General features: G+C 41.2%; 1 protein-coding gene across 1 annotated transcript in view; it reads left to right on the top strand.

Moving 5' to 3' along the window:
• LOC103006395 (ATP-binding cassette sub-family A member 17-like) overlaps positions 1 to 19,584 on the top strand; it is a 107,703-nt gene that overhangs the window by 13,118 nt on the left and 75,001 nt on the right. The window contains 7 exon segments of the mRNA XM_057529696.1: positions 1,880 to 1,961; positions 2,413 to 2,674; positions 10,010 to 10,137; positions 11,306 to 11,468; positions 12,931 to 13,190; positions 17,981 to 18,097; positions 19,033 to 19,150. Of these exon segments, the coding sequence (XP_057385679.1) occupies positions 1,908 to 1,961; positions 2,413 to 2,674; positions 10,010 to 10,137; positions 11,306 to 11,468; positions 12,931 to 13,190; positions 17,981 to 18,097; positions 19,033 to 19,150 (1,102 nt within the window). The 5' untranslated portion in view covers positions 1,880 to 1,907.

The raw sequence follows: 19,584 nt of genomic DNA, 5'->3' as shown, positions 1-19,584 counted from the left end.
AGCAGGAAATAAGTGCCTTTTGTTGTAGGCCACTGAGTTCTGGTGTGGTGTTTGCCCTATAAGTTTATGGCAGCAATAGCTGACTAAATAAGTGCATCACTACATTCACTACTTTTGTTCATCGAGGGGAAATTCACATAACACATAATTAGCCATTTTAAATTGTACAATTCAGTGGTATTTCATGTACTACTCATAATGCTGTTTCTTTAATTTCTTTCTTTTTTTTTTTTTTTTGGCCGCGTGGTATGGCATGCGGGATCTTAGTTCCACAACCAGGGATCGAACCCGTACCCCCTGCATTGGGAGCATGGAGTCATAACCACTGGACTTCCAGGGAAGTCCCAGTTTCTTTAATTTCTAATGCACAACGTCAGAGATACTTTAACTGGAGGAAAAATATGCATATTTCCTCAATGGAAAAATGTTTTTCTGAAAAAGAAAAGCTCATTGTGGTAGTATCTAAAAATTAAAGCGTATGTTACACTTGGGAAACAAAGACTTGAAAAGGGAAGGAACTTGGTGCTATCCAAAGTGTTTTTCTTTCCTCACAATCATGTCTGTTCCAACCACATGCCTACAAAAATTGCCTACCCTTTAATTAATTTATTTATTCATTCAATATTGCTGAATGACTACCACATGCTGGCCCTACTCTTATGTCTGGGGCTTCAATGGTGAAGAAAAAAAAGAAAAGACAAAAAAATTCCCTGCCTTCATGGAGCATGTGAATTCTAGTAGAGAAATCATATTAAATCAGATAAATAAGTTAAATAAATACAACGTTAAATAGTTTAAAAGTGCTAAGAAGCAAAAATAACAGGGAAGATTGATACAAAATGTTTAGTGTTTTTGAAATTTTATATAGGATGATCAGGAAAGGCCTCATTGAGAAAGTGACTTTTAAATAAAGATCTGAAAGAAGTAGGAGAGCTAGCCATGTCAACACATGAGGGAAGTGTGTGCTGGGCAGAGGAAATAGCAAGTGCAAATGTTTGAGGCAGAACTGTGGTTTCTCTGTTCTAGGCCTGTGACACAGGAGCGGGAGAAGGAGGGGAAGTAGACCAGGAAATGAAGTGAGAAGAGATGAGGGAGGTAATGGGGTGTATCCCCTAGAGCTTTGTAGCTCATCGTAAAGGCTAGGCTCTTCCTTGGAGCGAAATGCAAGCCATTAGAGAGTTTTGAGCAAAGGAGTGGGTGTGACCCGACTTGAACAGGATCACTCTTGCTACTGCAGGGAGAATGGATCACAGGGTGGCAGGAGCAGACACATTGATACCACTGAGGAGGCTCTTGCAGAAATCCAGGCAAGAGATGAGGTGGTGTTGGACCAGGGTGATAAGAGAAGGGGTGGTGAAAAGAGATTGAATTCTGGGTATATTTTGTAAGTACAGTCAGTAACCCTGTGTAACTCAAAGAGTGGAACTGACATTCATTGAGATGAGGAAGACTGTAGGATGATCTGTTTTAGAAGAAATATGAGTAGCCCTGTTTTGACAGGTTAAGTGGAGATGGCAAGCAGGCAATTGGGCATTTGGGTCTAGAGTTAAAGGCAAGGTCAAGGCTGGAAATATAAATTTAAAAGTCATCATGTAGATGGATTTAAACCCAAAATAGTGAGTGAGAGCACCTTTGGAGTGAGTGCCGCTGGAAAAGAGATGAGTCCACAGATGGAGCCCTGGAGCACTTTAATATTTAGAGGTGGGGGGAAGGGAGGAGGAGTCAGCAAAAAAGAGAAGGAACTGCTAGAAAGGAAGGAGGAAAAGTAGTCCAGAACGATGTTCTGAAAGCCTAAGAAAAGAAAGCTTTTCAAGGATGAAAGAGTAATTCAACTTTTTTATGTTATGCATAATATTTCCCCCATTTGTTTCCCAACTAGTGGTGATCCCTCCTCTTCAGCTAGAAAAATGACGATGTTCAGGAACTTAAAACTTCTTCTCTGGAAGAATTTCATTTTAAAGGTAGGTATGGTTATCTGTAGGGAAAATGTGAGTCTCCTTGGGAGGAACTGAAATATTTAGTTAAATTCGTTTCTAATAATGGAGTAAAGAAAAAATTAAGAACTTTACTTGTAAAGGGGCCCTTTTCTGCAAATGAGCCATGTTTCCACAGTAATTCTGTTAGCCCTAATTATTGAAGGTAGCATCATTGTTACTGATTTCTAGCCATTGGTGTTATAGAAAAAATAAAAGGAGATGTTTCTAGCTAATTCTCATTCTGTTTTTTTCTTTGTCATGTGTTGTACAGGGAGGCTGGAAGAAATGAAAGCATTCTTTTATTTATATATATAATATATATTTTAGTGAAGTATAGTTGATTGAAAACATTCTTAATGGAAGAACATTTGCCACGTAGCCACTTAATGCTTGTGTTCTATTTTGGATTAACATACGGCTTTTGTTTTTATTTTAGAAACGAAAGACTCTGGTAACTGTCCTTGAAATCTTGATGCCATTACTATTTTCTGCAATTGTAATGTATCTTCGTTTTGGTAGTTTGCCAAGAAATAGACCTTCTTTCGACTACTGTGCAATTGATATCACTTCACTGCCAGAATTCTTCAATCAATATCCTCTGAAAAATAGATTTCAACTAGTTTATATCCCTTCCAAAAGTGAAACTTTGAAGAGTATCACTGAAAGTGTGGAAAAAACCTTTGGCGTTAAGTTTGAAGGTTAGACGTAAAGATGCGGGAAGGATAGAGAGGGTATTTTTATAAAGTATAGTTTGAAGTTTTTTCCTGTGAGTCCTTACAATACTGATTCCAAATCTGGGGTCTCCGAATTCTGAAGAGTCTGCAAAGGTGGTAGTTGGGGGAAAGCAGTTCACGAGGTATAGTTACTGTTTCACACAACGCACAAGAGACTTGTATATTTATGTCACAAGGCTTCAAGGCTAGTTAAAATGTTAAGTATTTGTTTTTAACTCACTGTAGCGACACTGGTTATCTCATATTAATCCTGGTTTGCAGTCATAATATGTCTCTGACTAATAAAAGACAAAACATTCAGAGTTTCTGAATTAGCCTTTTAACTGGTCTCTTTCCTCCTCTTCTTGTCCCATTCTCATCCAGTCTCTACGTGGAGCCAAAAAGATCTTTAAAAGATCTGTGGGATCTGGCCAGTCTCCTGCTTCAGCCCCTTCAGTGACTTCCTGTTGCACTGGGAGTCAACCAGACCCTTCCCCAGTCTTGCCGGCTTCCTCTCTTCCTTGTGCTCCCATACTGGTGGTGTTGCCACCTTTCAATTCCCAGAATCTGTGAGCCTTTCCTCCCTGCTGACAAAATGTTTTGCCCCCAGGTCTTCCTGTGGGTTGCTCCTTCTTATCATTCAGGTTTCAGCTAAAAATGGCACTTAGAAATGTAGGTTTTAGGTTTCCCATCTCTGCCTTTTTCTCTCTCACAGAATCCTGTTGAATATGTTCATAGCATTTTGATAAATGTTTAATTACATTGCTACTCACTGCTTCCTGTGCATTGTCTGCCTTTCCCTGCTAGGTTCCACCTCCGTGAAGGCAGAAGACTATGTGTGTTTTGTTCATACACTGTGCCTGGCACGCAGTAGGTACTCAATACATATTTATTGAATGAATGCAGTTAGGTAGATAAAATTTTTCAAAATATGGAGTAATTTTTCAAAGTTCCTATAATTGTAATATATGTTTTTATAAGGTATTCTAATATAAGGTATTCTTATATATAAGGTAGAACGTGAAAAGAAAGAGTTCTCCTCTCTCAGCTTTGAGTGCCACTCAATGGAGACAATTCTTTTAAAGGACCTCAGTGGTAAAATGTGTGGGAACTTCTGTTTTGAAAGTTGTGCTTTATGTTTGCCTAGTATTGTAAAATACTATTCTAATTCAGTTACCTTTTATAAATATGAGATTACGAAATTAAAAGAAAAAAACCCAGAATTCCTCTGTGGTGAGGTGATAATTTAGATAAAACATGATGATAAAGAACAAGCCATAGGAAATGGGAGGGTGGTGGGTTTCAGGAGTCAGGGGCTATCCAGGCAGGAGCACAGCGAGTAGCCAGGCCCTGAGGTGTTTGAGGATCTGAAAGTCATCAAGGGAAGCTGAAGTAAGTTGAGAGAGTTAGATGAGGTTTGAAATGTCTGTAGGAGCCACATAATGCAGAGCTTTGCAGGCCTCGTTAGAGTGTTTGGGTTTTCTTCTACATGCAGAAGGAGCCATTGAAGTGGTTTTAAGAAGACAGGTTATGCTGCAATGTAATTTGTTTTAAAAAGGTTTCTCTGGTTATTCTCTGGAAGAGTGATTGGAAGGGGCTAGAATTTGCAGACATCAGGAAGGGAAAGATGCCTTGCTATTTGCCAAATCCAGTGCTTTCTTTCCCCTCTTCTTTTCTTTGTCCTCATTGTGACAGGGATGCTTTCATCCATCTTTTGCTTTCATCCATCTCTTTGGAATTCTGTACTGCTTTGAATGCTGTGATACTGTAATCTTCATCTATTTCTACCTCCCTGCCATTTCCACTGGAGTCTTCCTTGCTCACTTTTTGTCCTCAAGCAGTTTTCTGCCTTCTTTTCCTCCCTCTCTCATTACAGAATGATACATGAAACAGTGCAGTGTTTAATGTAAAAAGTTAAAGTTCCCATCCCTAATCCCAATTCCCAGAATTCTTTGTTAACTGTTAGGGATGTATTTTTCTGGAATTGAAAAAAATTTTTAAAGCATCTTAAAATTTACAATAAATACAAGAATTCCTTGCACTGAAAATTTCAAACAATATAAAAAGATAATAAAAGTTAAACTCCCCTCTTCATTCCATTCCCCTAAGCAAATCCTCCACCCTAGAAGTAAGGACAAACAATAGTTTGACGATCCCTTCCAAACTGTGGTAGACTTCTGGGTTTTTTTCTTCCCAGCATCTATCGACCCTTTTGACATATGCACAGCCTATTTCTCCCTGGAGGCCTGATCCATCTCCCACTCTGAGCCCATGATGACTCCACCCTGGGCTCAGGATGAATCATGTAACCTCTGTCTACACCAGTCTGCACTTGGCACTCCCCTTGCTATAGGGATTCGTCCAGGGAAGACACATAACTCAGTAAGACTCAAGGAAACACTTAGATTTTTTTCCTGGGAATTTCTGGGAAAAAGATTATTGCTCTTCTGCTTCTGGTATTATGGCAGACTAGGTTATTTGGATCAACGCTCTTTTTGAAAAACAGATGCTGGATAAATATTAAAACATGTTCTTAAAAGTATTAAAGAACTAAATAGACAGTAAGGAACCATCAAGACAAACAACATAGGGTAAAAATATTTTATTTCTTGATCCAAGGGGTAATTACTTAGATGTTAATTTTATAATTGTTCATTAAACTGAACATTTGTGTTTCATATGCCTTCCTGTATGTATGCTATTTTGTGCAATTTAACCAAATATGTGTGTATGTATATGTGTGTGTTTAAAAAGAAACCTAAATAAGGCTAAGGAAACAAAAGAACAACAACAACAAAAAACCCATATATAGGATAAAAGGAAAATTTACTCATAATCCTATCACCCAGATACAAATGCTGTTTAAAACCTCACATACACCCTTCCTGCCCTTTTTCTAATAAAAATAGGATGATTTTGTATGAACTCTTTGTAACCTACTTCTTATTTACTGTATTGTTAAAATATTTCCATATTCTTAGATATTTTTCTTAAAAAAAAAAAGCGAGGTGAAGGAAGGAACCCAGAGAGGTCAGTGGAGGCCTCAAACTGCTTCTTATGAAAACTGCATCATATGAGGGGAAACTAAGATGTAGTTTCAAGCCTTGTAAGGCACAGAGGGAAAGAAGAAAAAGTCAAGGCTCATTCAGGAGGGACGTCTCACAGGAGACCATCTCCCCATAGAGCTGGGATCCCAAATGTCTGTACTCTTAGTGTAAGGTTGAGCCAGAAGAAAACACATCTCATTCCCACCCCTGAGGGGCTGTGAGGAGAGTTGCCTCCGAACTGAGCACAGCAGCAGGTGCACCTGTCCTGGGGATTTGTAGCTCAAATTCACATCACATGGTTGTCCAAAGAAAACCCCTCAAACTATGGAGTGAGATGTCGACTGCCAGATGCAAATGTAAACCTCTGGAGGAACACGCTGTGATTCTGTATCTCAAAGAAGGGTGGCCACAAGTGTATCACGGTCAATGAGCACACACCAGGAAACAAGACAGCAAGGATGAAGATCAGTATGAACAATCGATGGCAAAAACAGAACCAGAAATATTTCAGATAATGGAATTATTAGCCTCACATTATAAAATCACTATGTTTACTAGATTTAAAGAAATAAAAGACAACTTGAAAGTATTTGTAGATAGCATTTCACTATAAAGAGTCACCTAGCAGGTGTGAGGGGGAAAAAAAGAACCAAACAGAACTTCCAGAGGTGAAAAATAAAATGATCAAAATATAAAACTCAGCTGAAGGTAAAACTGGTGAATTGGAAGATAGATCTGAAGGAAATTTTCAGAATACAACACAGAGAGAGATGAAATGACAAAATATAGAAGAAAGGTTAAGAGACAGGGCCATTGTTATTCAATTCAGAACTTGAACTGGGAAGTCTTAGTCCCAGGAACTGCTAGCAACTGTCTTAGGACATCAAAGAAGTAATACGGAGGGAGAGAAAGAAAAGTCATTTTTTTTTTAATTAATTAATTAATTTATTTAAAAATTTTTTTTTAAATTTTATTATTTATTTATTTTTGGCTGTGTTGGGTCTTCGTTTCTGTGCGAGGGCTTTGTCTAGTTGTGGCAAGTGGGGGCCACTCTTCATCGCGGTGCGCGTGCCTCTCACTATCGCGGCCTCTCCTGTTGCGGAGCACAGGCTCCAGATGCGCAGGCTCAGTAATTGTGGCTCACGGGCCCAGTTGCTCCGCGGCATGTGGGATCTTCCCAGACCAGGGCTCGAACCCGTGTCCCCTGCATTGGCAGGCAGATTCTCAACCACTGCGCCACCAGGGAAGCCCGAAAAGTCATTTTTAAAAAAATTTTTATTGAAGTATAGTTGATTTACAATGTTGTGTTAGTTTCAGGTGTACAGCAAAATGAATCAGTTATACATATACATATATCCACTCTTTTTTAGATTCTTTTCCCATATAGGCCATTACAGAGTATTGAGTAGATTTCCCTGTTCTATACAGCAGATTCTTATTAGTTATCTATTTTATATATAGTAGTGTGTATATGTCAATCCCAATCTCCCAGTTTACCCCTCCCCCCCACCATCATACTGAGTGAAGTAAATCAGACAGAGAGGGACTTCCCTGGTGGTGCTGTGGTTAAGAATCCACCTGCCAATGCAGGGGACATGGGTTTGAGCCCTGGTCCGGGAAGATCCCACATGCCACGGAGCAACAAAGCCTGTGAGCCACAACTACTGAGCCTGCGCTCTAGAGCCCGCAAGCCACAACTACTGAAGCCCGCGAGCTTAGAGTCCGTGCTCCGCAACAAGAGAAGCCACCGTAATGAGAAGCCCGTGCACCGCAAGGAAGAGTAGCCCCCGCTCACCGCAACTAGAGAAAAGCCCGTGCACGGCAACGAAGACCCAATGCAGCCATAAATAAATAAATAAATAAATAAATTTAAAAAAATCAGACAGAGAAAGACAAATATATGATATCGCTTATATGTGGAATCTAAAAAAAGGGTACCAATGAACTTATCTACAAAACAAAGTCTTGATCGTACAATTTGAGAACTGGATCAAGTCTCAACTTTCATGGATCAAGTGGTTGTTTTTCTTTAAGGAATGGGTTTTGTTCTGGTAGAAAGTTAAAGTTCAGTTTCATCAAAAAGTCTATCAAGACTTTTAACCTTTTTTGTGGGGAAGGTGTGGAACAGCTTTTACTTTAAAGATAATTTATCCCATTACTGAGGTGTGACTCTTCTGAATGCCTCAAGTGATCACCAGGAACTGTCCACACTGGCTGGTCAGAACTCAAATGGCTCCTGGTCTTATGTGGGCTCTGGGCACCACTTAGCTCATACTTTCCTGTTTGCTCAGGCAGGGCATATCTTAGTATTCATTAAAGGGGTCCTCTGTGCAGATTTCTAGGGCGATTTCCAAGCACAGGCTTCTTCTCTTGGGAACTCTGCCCTGCAACTCTTAGCCATTTCAGACTCTTCAAACTCTAATCTCTGTCAATGCAGCCACATAGCTGTGTTCCACTTGGGTTTCCCCTCCCAATTCTATGGTCTGAAATGTGCCTCCAGACAGAAAACCAGGGCAATCTTAGTGATTACCTTGTTTGTTTCTCTTTCCTCAGGAATCATAATGCTGTGATGCATATTGTCCATTGTCTGATTCTTGATTCTTTTCTTTCCTGTCCAGTTTTCTGGTTATTTGTGGTAAGAGGGTAAATTCAATCTCCGTTACTCCATCATGGCCAAAAACATAAGTCATAGATTTTTTTTTTTAACATACAAACGAAAGTGGCTTAACGAGATTGTGTCATGATAAAGGAATTGGGGGCTGATGGTAGGTGAATGATGCTTCACCTTTTTTTTTTAAACGGCTCTGATGTCCTGCTAGCCATCTTTTTTTTTTTTTTTTTAATTTATTTTTATTTATGGCTGTGTTGGGTCTTCGTTTCTGTGCGAGGGCTTTCTCCAGTTGTGGCAAGCGGGGGCCACTCTTCATCGCGGTGCGCGGGCCTCTCGCTATCGCGGCCTCTCTCGCTGCGGAGCACAGGCTCCAGACGCGCAGGCTCAGCAATTGTGGCTCACGGGCCCAGCCGCTCCGCGGCATGTGGGATCCTCCCAGACCAGGGCTCGAACCCGTGTCCCCTGCATTGGCAGGCGGACTCAACCACTGCGCCACCAGGGAAGCCCTGATGCTTCACCTTTTAACCTTTAGTATCATTCAAAGTTTTACCATGTGCATGCCCTGTATTTTTTTTTTAATCTAGTTAATGAAAAATTCTCATTAGTATTTTCAGAGACATTTGAGAAAATATTGCCACTCCAAAATGAAACTGGACTCATGTGAAAAGGAAACAATGAAAGAAACACAAAGAGGACTTGGAAATTAAAAACGATTATCAAAATAACTTTCATGGAGATAATAAAATGGACATGTTTGAGGTTCTACTGGTGATGGGGAAGATAAAGTCAAGGAAGCCTCTGAGAATGTAAAGCAAAGAGACAAAGAAATGGAAAGTATGAAAGGTGGGTTAGACATGAAGGGCAGGTCTGGAAGTCCCACCTCATCTACTTGGATTTCTAGAAGGAAGAAAGGAGACAAATGAGGGGAGGAAAACAAAGTAATATAGAAAAGATTTCTGAACACCAGCATTTCCAGCTTGTACGGGTTCACTAGTTACAAACAGGGGAACAAAAAAGAGCAAACTTGGGCATGTATTAGTGACGTTTCTGAACCCAGAGATTAAGGAATAGAAGTCTCACTGGCTTCTGGTTACCTACAAGGAAATCACACATTACACTCAGCAACACTGCATCCTAAACAGTGTAGTAACACCTTCAACATTCTGAGAAAGAATTATTTTCAAGGAGGATCCTGTATTAAATTGTCAGTCAGATGTGAGGGCAGGTGACTATAGAAATTACTTCTCTCATCAGAGCAGCTATATTTCTTTATGATTTTGTTTCCACTTTTGGTTGTTATAACCGTGAAGAGAAGGCTGCAATGGAGCAATAATTTCCTCACTAACATGGACAAGAATTGTGCTCTATGTACCGTAGCCCTAAGTGCGACCTAGCTAAGAACTCGAATACAAGAGCTTTCAGAACGCCACGGAGGCTGAGGCTGTTATCATTTGACTTTGTGTTCCCACTGCCTAGCACAGCCCCGGGCATCTTACACAAGATGCGCCCATTTGTTTGCAGAATGAAGGACTGAGTGAATGATGGTTTCCACCCTTCAGTTGAGAAGCTGGCAAGACCATATCTCCTTCGGTAGAAAGAGGATAGTTGGGCAGCATTTGCCTTCCCACCAGCCACTCACTAACTGGATTTTTCTCTCTGTAGTTCTAGGCTATCCTTCAGTACCTTCATTTGAAAATTACATAATTCAGGATCCCAAAGCTTTCTACGTATTGACTGGAATTGGTTTTGATCATGACTTCAGTGACAGCAAGGAGCCCTTGCCACTTGAGGTAAGAGCATCTTTTCCATCACAACCTTATTGTGCTACCCAGCCTTGAGCATCAGTTCAATAAGCAGTCTTGTTACCTGAGCTGCCTCTAGTCAGCTTTGTCAGCTGGTGGCAATCTTATTTCCAGAGGAGGTAAGAGAATACTCCTGATTTTATATCTTATATCCTGGACTTTGAGATCCCTTCCAGTTTTCAGATTCTTTAAAAGAGAAGACTTTTTTGGAGTAAGCCTCTGTCGCAAGGGTACAGGACGGCATATTTTCAGCTGCTGGATTACAGAAGCGAGCCCCAATGCCAGACTCCATAGACTGGAGTCCCAGCTCTGCAGCGTCCTACTGTGTAACCTTGGGACAGTCACTAACGTTCCTAGGCCTCAGTTTCCTTATCAGTGTAATGAGATTGATAGTAGTTCCTAACTCATAGAACCATTGTGAGGATTAAATGAATTTATGCCTATAAAGTGCTTAGAACAGAGCCTGGAGCAGAGGCATTTTCCAGAAGGAATAGTTATTGTCATTATTACTAATCCCACAGACTTCAGATATGGTAGATCTGTTTGTTTAAGGAAAAGGCAGTGTTTTAAATATCAGAATACTTGTTTTCTGCTTTAGGATGGGAAAACCACTAATGTAGAGCTTTTGTGTTGTGCTGTACAGTCTATCTAATGATCAGTTGTTAGAACTGACATGGGACGTTGGTAGGTGGAGACAAGGCATTTTTCGAATACTTACTCATGCCAGGCCCATCACAGGGACCATCTCACTTGATCCCACAGCACCTCTGAGGTAGGTACTGTTAACATCATTCCCATTTTACTGATGAGGAAACCAAGGCAAGAAGATTAAGTAATTTGCCCAAAGTGCCATGGCTATTCATTAGGAGATTGGGGTTTGGATCCAGGTGGTCTGGCTCCAGAGCCTGCACTCAGAACTGTTCTGCAGCACTCCTTTCTGGATGGGGACTCAGTAGCCCCTTGTCTGATTCTTAGAATGGTCACAGCAGAATGCAGAGAAGACCACAACTACAGTGTGCTCCGCAGAGGGGCATCTACCACTGTGGGTGCCTTTCCTCCCATTGCAGCTGACGTCAGGCACACCCTAGCTCTGTCCTGTTCCTTTTCTGAGTTTCACAATCTCATGACCGAATTTGTTTCTCTTTATTCTTCATAGGTTAAGTATTACTTGCGCTTCAGTTGTTTTCAGAGGAATTATTTATTCTTGAGGCTAATACTCCATGAAGATGACTTTCAAGGCTGGAGTACATCCTATCTTTATCCTCCTAACCTAAACCAAGAACCCTGGGACTATGGACTTTCCGATGGGGGATCCCCTAGTGAGGAAGCCTCTGTGTGTTATCATGAGCACAGCCTGCTTTTGTCCCATATTTATGATGCTATTTGTGTTGTTTTTGCTCTCTGAACACTTGCTAAACTAACATTTCAGAAGAGGTTGAAGGAGTTACATTTAGAAATGTGGCGTTCTGTAAAACGCTTACATTCTAGAGTAAGTTAGTCCAGCAGTTATGCATTTGATTGTTTTGTACTGATACTGAATTGTTCGAGAGAAGAATGGAAGCATTTTACAGGAACAAGTGCCTTCTTTATGTTTCTGTATGTGTTAACTTTTCTGCTTATAAAAATGTGTACCTGCCGTTAACTCTCTGCAGACTATGGGAGAACAGTGGGGCAACGTGGAGATCTGCTCATCCTCTCTCCTCCACAATAAGCATCGTATTCCTGACTGGAGTCCCACGAACTGATCCTCTCTTGGACTCACGCCCTCCACTTCACTGTCGAGTTTTGGTCTCCCTCTTTGTGAGGGGTTTAGGGTGACCATCCTCTAGGGAACTAACTGCTCTTAGAAAATTAAGTTGACAGTCTGCACCACCTTGTAGAGTGACCACACAATTGACCTGAAGCCTTGGGCTTGCAAGCCCCCCAAGTGGGAATCCAAGTCCCAGGGTTTATAGTTTCATGTGATTCTAGAAAAGATGTGAGCAGTTCTGCAGTCAAGAAAATGTAATAGTTCCCAGAACTTTATCATCAAATTTGTTCCTGCCTTTTTCATCCTGACAGATCTGGAGGCCTGCCTAGGTCTAGGCCAACAGAAGACCTTAGTCCCCTCAACTCCAGTGCTGGCATACCCGACCCTGGCTCTGCCGGTTTGGAGGCCTGGTGATCCTTGCTTGGAAGTGGGGCCATTATTTCGTAGAAGACTCCAAAACCAGGGCTCTTTGCCTTTCAATCTATTGTTCCCCAAAGCTGACCTTAGCACACCAGCTGTGCTGTATTGAAACAAGGGTTACTTATGGTAAAGACTGTTTTTGAGGCTTGGCAGTAAAATTCAGTGACCATAACCCTTGGACTACAGCAGTGACAACTCAGAGACAGGTCACAGCAGTTGAGGGGGGCTGTGTCTTCCAAGTGCTTTGAATTTAACTACTCGTATGTGCTGGATGAGCAAAACTGCAGAATGGGCACACTTTCCCTGAAGCCTGAGTACTTAGGGGAGAAGATGCAGTCCCACCTGGAAGATTGTAATATTGGGTATCCCTTATTTTGTCTGCCCAGAACTACTTTACCCCATTTTCTGATAAAAGACACTGTCCCTCAGCCACAGGGGTCCCATTGTGACTTTCTGCTCTTTCTTCCATATTGTAGCATCTTGGCTATAGGAATGCCTTTTCTATTCCTGTCTGTGTGTGAATGGCTAGCCATGACCCATCTGAATTATCTGTTGTTTTTCATCTTCATTCTTAATCTCTTATACTTGATATCCACTGCTTTCTCCTGTAGGATACAACAAAGAAGTCTTCCTGGCCATACAGCGTGCAACAGATAAAGCCATTATGTGGCACCACACTCCCAATGAGACGACCAAGTTGTTTGAGAGTCTCAATGTGCTTCTGAAGAGATTCCCACCTGGAGCCTGTGTCCAGGACAGTTTCTTCCTGGTCCTTCAGAATGAGTTCCCTCTTTTCCTCATGCTCAGCTTCATCTGCATTGAGCTCACCACCATCAATTCCATTGCACTGGAGAAAGAGAGAAAACTGAAGGTAACTCCATCACATCAGATGTGTGCCTCTCCCTGGACAGGAATGTATGGGAGCTGCTAATAAAAATGGCCAGAGTAGGAGGGAGGCCAAGGCAGGTAAGAGGTTGCTTTAGGTATCAGAGCAAACTCCAAGCAACTTGGAAGTTCTTTCATCATTTTAACCGGCTTGCAACTTAATTCATGTTATTACATGAATTCTTACTTTTAGACTGGGAGCGTCCAGCCTAGTGGTTCCTGATTTGCTAACACGCAGCCTCGCACATGATAGGTGTTCAGAAAATGTCTGTGGAATGACTAACTGCTAAATGAGGGAAATAATCATCCAAAATTAACTCAGTCTCATTTTGCTGCAAGGTAGATGGGAAGCGTTCTGTAGAAGATACAACTTAAGACAAGGTTGATCTTTCTGCACTCCTCTGTTGCTTACTTAATCTCTCCTGTTACTTCTCTCCTCACTTTTTGCTCTTTAAAAAAATCTTCTGGGCTTCCCTGGTGGCGCAGTGGTTGAGAGTCTGCCTGCTAATGCAGGGGACACGGGTTCGAGCCCTGGTCTGGGAGGATCCCACATGCCGCGGAGCGGCTGGGCCCGTGAGCCACAGTTGCTGAGCCTGCGCGTCTGGAGCCTGTGCCCCGCGACGGGAGGGGCCGCGATAGAGAAAGGCCCGCGCACCGCGATGAAGAGCGGTCCCCGCACCGCGATGAAGAGTGGCCCCCGCTTGCCGCAACTGGAGAAAGCCCTCGCACGAACCGAAGACCCAACACAGCCAAAAATAAATAAATAAATAAATAAATAAGAAAATCCTTTAAAAAAAAAAAAAATCTTCTCTTCTCACTCTTTAGTTTTCTTCTCTTTTTGTTGATTCTTATGTATTAAAATAGCCTGCCAGTGGCTCCCTGAGCTTTGCTTGGCCCCACCAATAGTGTTTGGTTTGCTCTGTCTTCTTGCATATTCAGGCATAAGGAGCAGTCTCATCCTGCTGCCTTGTTAGGCTACGTCTGATAGGGTGGAAAGGCAGGGAACCTGCTTTGCGCTGCGATGGGTGATGGTGGGACAGTGGCCTACCTGGCAGACCTCTCCACTTGGCTCTGCACCGACTGAAAAACCCCAGGGAAACTAGAAGCTTTGGTGTGTTGTTGGAAACCCCTTTTAGTTCCTGGATGGGAGAGAGAGTTTTCTTTTTCCTGTTTGTTAAACTGTTTCAGCAACAAATTGGTGGAGGGAAGGGGTGGGCATCAAATGTTTACACTTAATGCCATTGAATTGGTTGTGTGTTTCCTATTTCACGCTTGAGTCTACTCTTTAGACAAGAGTAGGTTAAAGAACACTTTTGAAAAACTTAAAAGTAACCACCAATAGTATTTAAAAGTAGGACATATAATTCTTAAAACCCTGGAGAAAATAAAAGGAAAGAAAATATAGTCCATATACCAAAAGACAGAAAACAAAGGAAATCACCAAAAAAAGCCTACAGAACAGAAAGTATAATATTAAATAAGGTAGCAGAAGACCAAATATGGCAGTTATAAAATAATAGTCGATGGGATCAGCTTTCCTTTTAAAAGAAAAAAAAAATTAGAATAGCTCAAGAAACAAAATCCAACTAACACAAAATGGCATAAAACATGTTGTTTGTTGATTTAATAGTATGTACTTGTATGTGGTGCTTGCCTTGTGCTGGGCAGCACTGTAGGACCATTCATTCCTTTCACCCTCCTACCTTTTATTTGACCCTCCAGATGCACTCTTCACTTTTCTCCACTTTGTTCTCTGTCCGGAAGGCTGAGCCGCCCATGTTCCAAAACATGCTCCCATGGGGAGGGAGCCTGAAGAACCTCAGAAGAAGGAAGTAGGGGGCTGAGGTCAGGGTGTGTCCTGTCCCCCCATCCCAGTTCTCTCCCCACAGGTAGTTTTGGGCTCGGTTTGTCCGTTAGCTGAAGGTCACTGTCTTCTCAAGGTATCTTGCTCCACAAGACTCTCTCCTCTCCTGGGGTCTGGTAACCTCTCTTCCTTCTCACCCCTTTGGGCCCAAAGGTTATAATAGCTCTGTTGGCTGCTGGCCCTAGGTTTCTGCACTGTCCTAGTGTTTCCTATCACTGTGTAAGCATTTGTAATTAGGCCTCTTATAAACAAACCCTCCTCAAATTATTCTGATTTGAGTATAACATCTGTTGCTTTTAGGGACCCTGACTGATATACAATTCTATGAGATAACTACTACTATTATTCTATTTAGTAGAGGAGGTACCCTGAGGCACACAGAGATTGATAATTGCAAGATAACTTTATACAAGACAGTACAACTAGCAATAAAAAACAATTTTCGTTCTCAGATAAATAATATCTCTCCCTAAGCAAAGTAAAACAGATTTCCAATAATTAAGCTTTTGCCTTTCCAAGTGGAATCTTAAATGACATATGCCAGAGAGGAATACGCTCTATTTTGGCTGGGTGAATTGTCTGAAAAAGGGCGTCCACTGGGGGGTTCTAGAAAAGCCCTTAGCCTTGGAGGCTGATAGGATCATGAGTTAGCTCCTCCTTTCTGTTCACATTATAACTGAGACTCAGCCCAAACCTTTCAACTGTTCCTTGGTGAGGAACCAGGAGCAGGTAAGTTACAGTCCAGGAGGAGTCATGAATATGGGATCTGTTCCATGAGGGAGGACGCCCTGACAGAATCTGTCCCTGGGACCAAGGTGGGAGAATGGGAGAGGGGGGCAACCAGTGTCACTTTCCACTTTGAACACAGGATACAACCAGTATTCTGAGAGCTAGGCCCTTTTCAGATCTAGTTTTGATATGGTCTGACTATGTAAATAGGTTGAGGAGGATTAAAATGGATTGTCTTTAATTTAGAAATCTCCTGCACAAGCCCTCGCACCCTGGCATAAGCCCTTTGCTCTAGTTGAATAGATCCCTTTTCTATCCCTTAAGTAGGTGCTAGCTATTCCTCCTGCAGGTGGGACTCTCTGTTTGGAATGCCCTCTACCTGAAAATTCATACTATAGTTCATGTCCTTCAGGAAGCCTTTCTAAATTTCATCAAATTTTCATCCCATCTTCCCACAGCATGTTGTTTCCACTTCTGTTATAGTATAGATGGAGCTTTCTTAACTCATCTCCATGTAATCCGTTCCCAAATTAACTGACACTCCATCACTTCTGAAAAGCTTTTTGCTTGGAGCTCCCAGCACACTGCAGCTGGTGAGCTTCTCTCTACTACACATGGGCTTATGGCCTCTCACCTGCTGAGTTGTGTGTTTATCAAGGTTTGTTCCTAAATCTCTTCATACCTGTACACGTTCTAATAATTTATGCCTTAATTAAATTTATATAAATGGATGAAAGGGACTGGAGTTGCCTTTGAAAGTTTATTTGAATGTTTTGGAAAGATTCAGTAAGGTAGCTCTCTAAAAACATGTTAGTAGAGAGTTCCCTGGCAGTCCAGAGATTAGGACTCAGCACTTTCATTGCCAAGGGCCTGGGTTCAATCCCTGGTTGGGTAACTAAGATCCTGCCAGCTGCACAGTGTGGCTGGGACATGGCGGGTGGGGCAGGGGGACGGGGGGAAGCATGTTAGTAAATTTCACGTGGGTGAAACCGCTGTAAAATTTGGGGGAAAAAATTATAAAAGCCCGGGAAGAGTCTGTACTAGGTTACTTTACACCTGTATTTTGCATCCTCAGTGCACTTTGAAGACTGCGATCCTGGAGTGAGCTTTATGTGGACATTACACTAGTGCTCCAATGAGCACGCCCATGCTTCAAAAGAAGAGTTCATGTTCTGACATCGCAGTACTAGCACACATTACACATTTATGTGCTTTAAGTGAAGATGAAATTTTAAATCATGTGTATGTCACTTTTGTGATTCCCTGATAACCAACTTGTTTTTGATTCATTGACCTACTACCACATCCAATCTTAAAAGATAATAACTCTACTTCTGTACTTAGGGTGTGGAGTATACAGGGTTATTATCATATATGTATCTCCAGTACTAGACTGTGAACTTTTGGAAGGCAGTCGCTCTGCCCATTGTATGTTTTCTGAATGGTACCCAGCATAGAGCTTTGCGTTTATTCACTTATCAAACATTTATTAACTTGTATTTACCAAACATGTGCATGTGAGTTACAGACATAAATGACACAGTCCTTTCCCTCAGGCGATTCATGTTACAAAAGAATCCCAAGTGCTAAGGTAATGGAATGTATAGATGTGATGGCTGTGTGGAGGATGGGCGAAGCTGACCAGAGAAGGCTTCACAGAGCAGGTAACTCTTGAACCAGGTTTTGAAAATCAAGTAAGGTTTCACTACATAAAGAGAGAATGAGAGAAAAAAGAGTCAGAACAACATGTGTGAGAGGCAAAAAACAAAAACAAACAAACAAACAAAAAAGACATAGAAGTCACGGTGTATTCAGTGAATTGCAGGAAGTTTTTTGTGACCAGAGCACAGTATGCCAAGGAGTTTAGATTCTATCCTCAGAGCCATAGGAGCCATTTACTAATAGTCAGTGTTCAATAAATGAGTGAACTAGCAGTATACTTACCATTGCAAAAGAAGAATAATTTTAACACAAGGCCTACTACTAGATAAACTCCACTTTCTGGTTTGTAGGTCTCTTTCCAACTCATTCAGTCTTCATCACCTCCATGATCCACCTCTTCCCAGGACACACATATGACCCTTCATCCCAGACTGCTCAGGTTTCAGTAATAAACAGCTAAACCAGACCAGTTGAAACTGAGCATTAGACTCTGTAACATCTGGTTCTTTTGCTTTTTCTAGGAGTTTATGTGTATGATGGGGCTGCACAACTGGCAACACTGGGTTGCTTGGTTCACCATATTCTCCATTTCTGCCTTCATTGTTGTTTCTTTCATGACCATTCTCTTCTGCACAAAGGTACACGTCTCTTATCTTTCAGGATGTGCTAAGCCGTGAAGATATGGGGAAAAAATCTGGTGTGGTGTGGGTGGTGGTGCTGAGATTCAATAGATGATGAAAACACAGTTATTGATGAACATTTGTAAAACCTCAGGTTGATATGTGGTGGTATTTGCTAAAACTTTGGCAGATGAAGCATTGAAATTTTATGATCTGGGAGAGCTTTGCCCTCCCTTCAGTTCACTGGTCTTCAAGTAGTGGACATGGGTGTGTTTACTCCATTAGGAAAGTGGAATTCCAAAAGATGTTTTTTATAAACTTTAAAACATTGCAAATTTTGTGCTCCATAAATAATTGAAAATAGCTATTGTAAAAGATAAGAACATTCTTTTATGCCCATGGTATCTTGTTAATTTTTCCTTTTATGCTGCCAGTGGAATTTAGTGTTCCAATTTGCTAACTTGTATTTAATAACTAAATTATAATATATGGATATATGAAAATTTACCTTCTAAATCACCAAAATTGGGGCACTTTGTTCAAAGGAAGGCAAGAGAACCCAGACTATATAGCAAAATATATAAAACAAAGAAAACGGCCAGAAAACAATAAAAAGAGGAGATGTAAGATATCAAAAGGAATATTACAATTATTTGTAATAGTGATAATGATAAATAGGATAAATTCTCTTATTAAAGCAAAAAGAACATTCACATTGGGCCAAAAGTTGATATCAAACTTATGCTTTCCTTAAAAGAGATACATGCGTAGAGTGTAATTTGTAAGTGGTAATGGAAGCTGGATCAGAGGTCTGCCTTAAAAATATATATATATTGTTTTGCTTAAGATAATCTTGGTTTTTTAAAAAACTTATGCATTATTTTAAGGGTCCTTTATGCCTTCTCTTCATTCTTTTCATGTAAAAATTACGTGCATCTGTGATTGTTTTGTAGGTAAATGATGTGGCAGTGTTCAAAAACAGTGACCCTAGTTTGATATTTGTGTTTCTAATGTATTTTGCAATTGCCACAATTTTCTTTGCATTCATGATCAGCACATTCTTCCAAAAAGGTGAGTCCTGATACAATTTTCTGTCAGGGAGTGTGTTTATGACTTCTTTTCTTGGTAGCATTGCTGTTCTCATTACCTATGGCATTAATTATTATTCCTTCAGAGTCAAGTTTTCACTTTTTAAAAAAATTAATTTATTTCATCTTATTTGTTTTATTTTTGGCTGCGTTGGGTCTTCGTTGCTGCGCGTGGGCTTTTCTCTGGTTGTGACGAGTGGGGGCTACTCTTCGTTGTGATGTGCAGGCTTCTCATTGAGATGGCTTCTCTTGTTGCAGAGCGTGGGCTCTAGGCGTGTGGGCTTCAGTAGTTGTGGCACATGGGCTCAGTAGTTGTGGCTCACAGGCTCTAGAGCACAGACTCAGTAGTTGTGGCGCACAGGCTTAGTGGCTCTGCAGCATGTGGGATCCTCCCAGACCAGGTCTCGAACCCGTGTC

Source organism: Balaenoptera acutorostrata, chromosome 15, assembly GCF_949987535.1.
Source record: "Balaenoptera acutorostrata chromosome 15, mBalAcu1.1, whole genome shotgun sequence".
Taxonomy (NCBI): Eukaryota; Metazoa; Chordata; class Mammalia; order Artiodactyla; family Balaenopteridae; genus Balaenoptera; species Balaenoptera acutorostrata.
The sequence above is the reverse complement of the archived record's forward strand: the minus strand, read 5'-3'. Positions and strand labels throughout refer to the sequence as shown.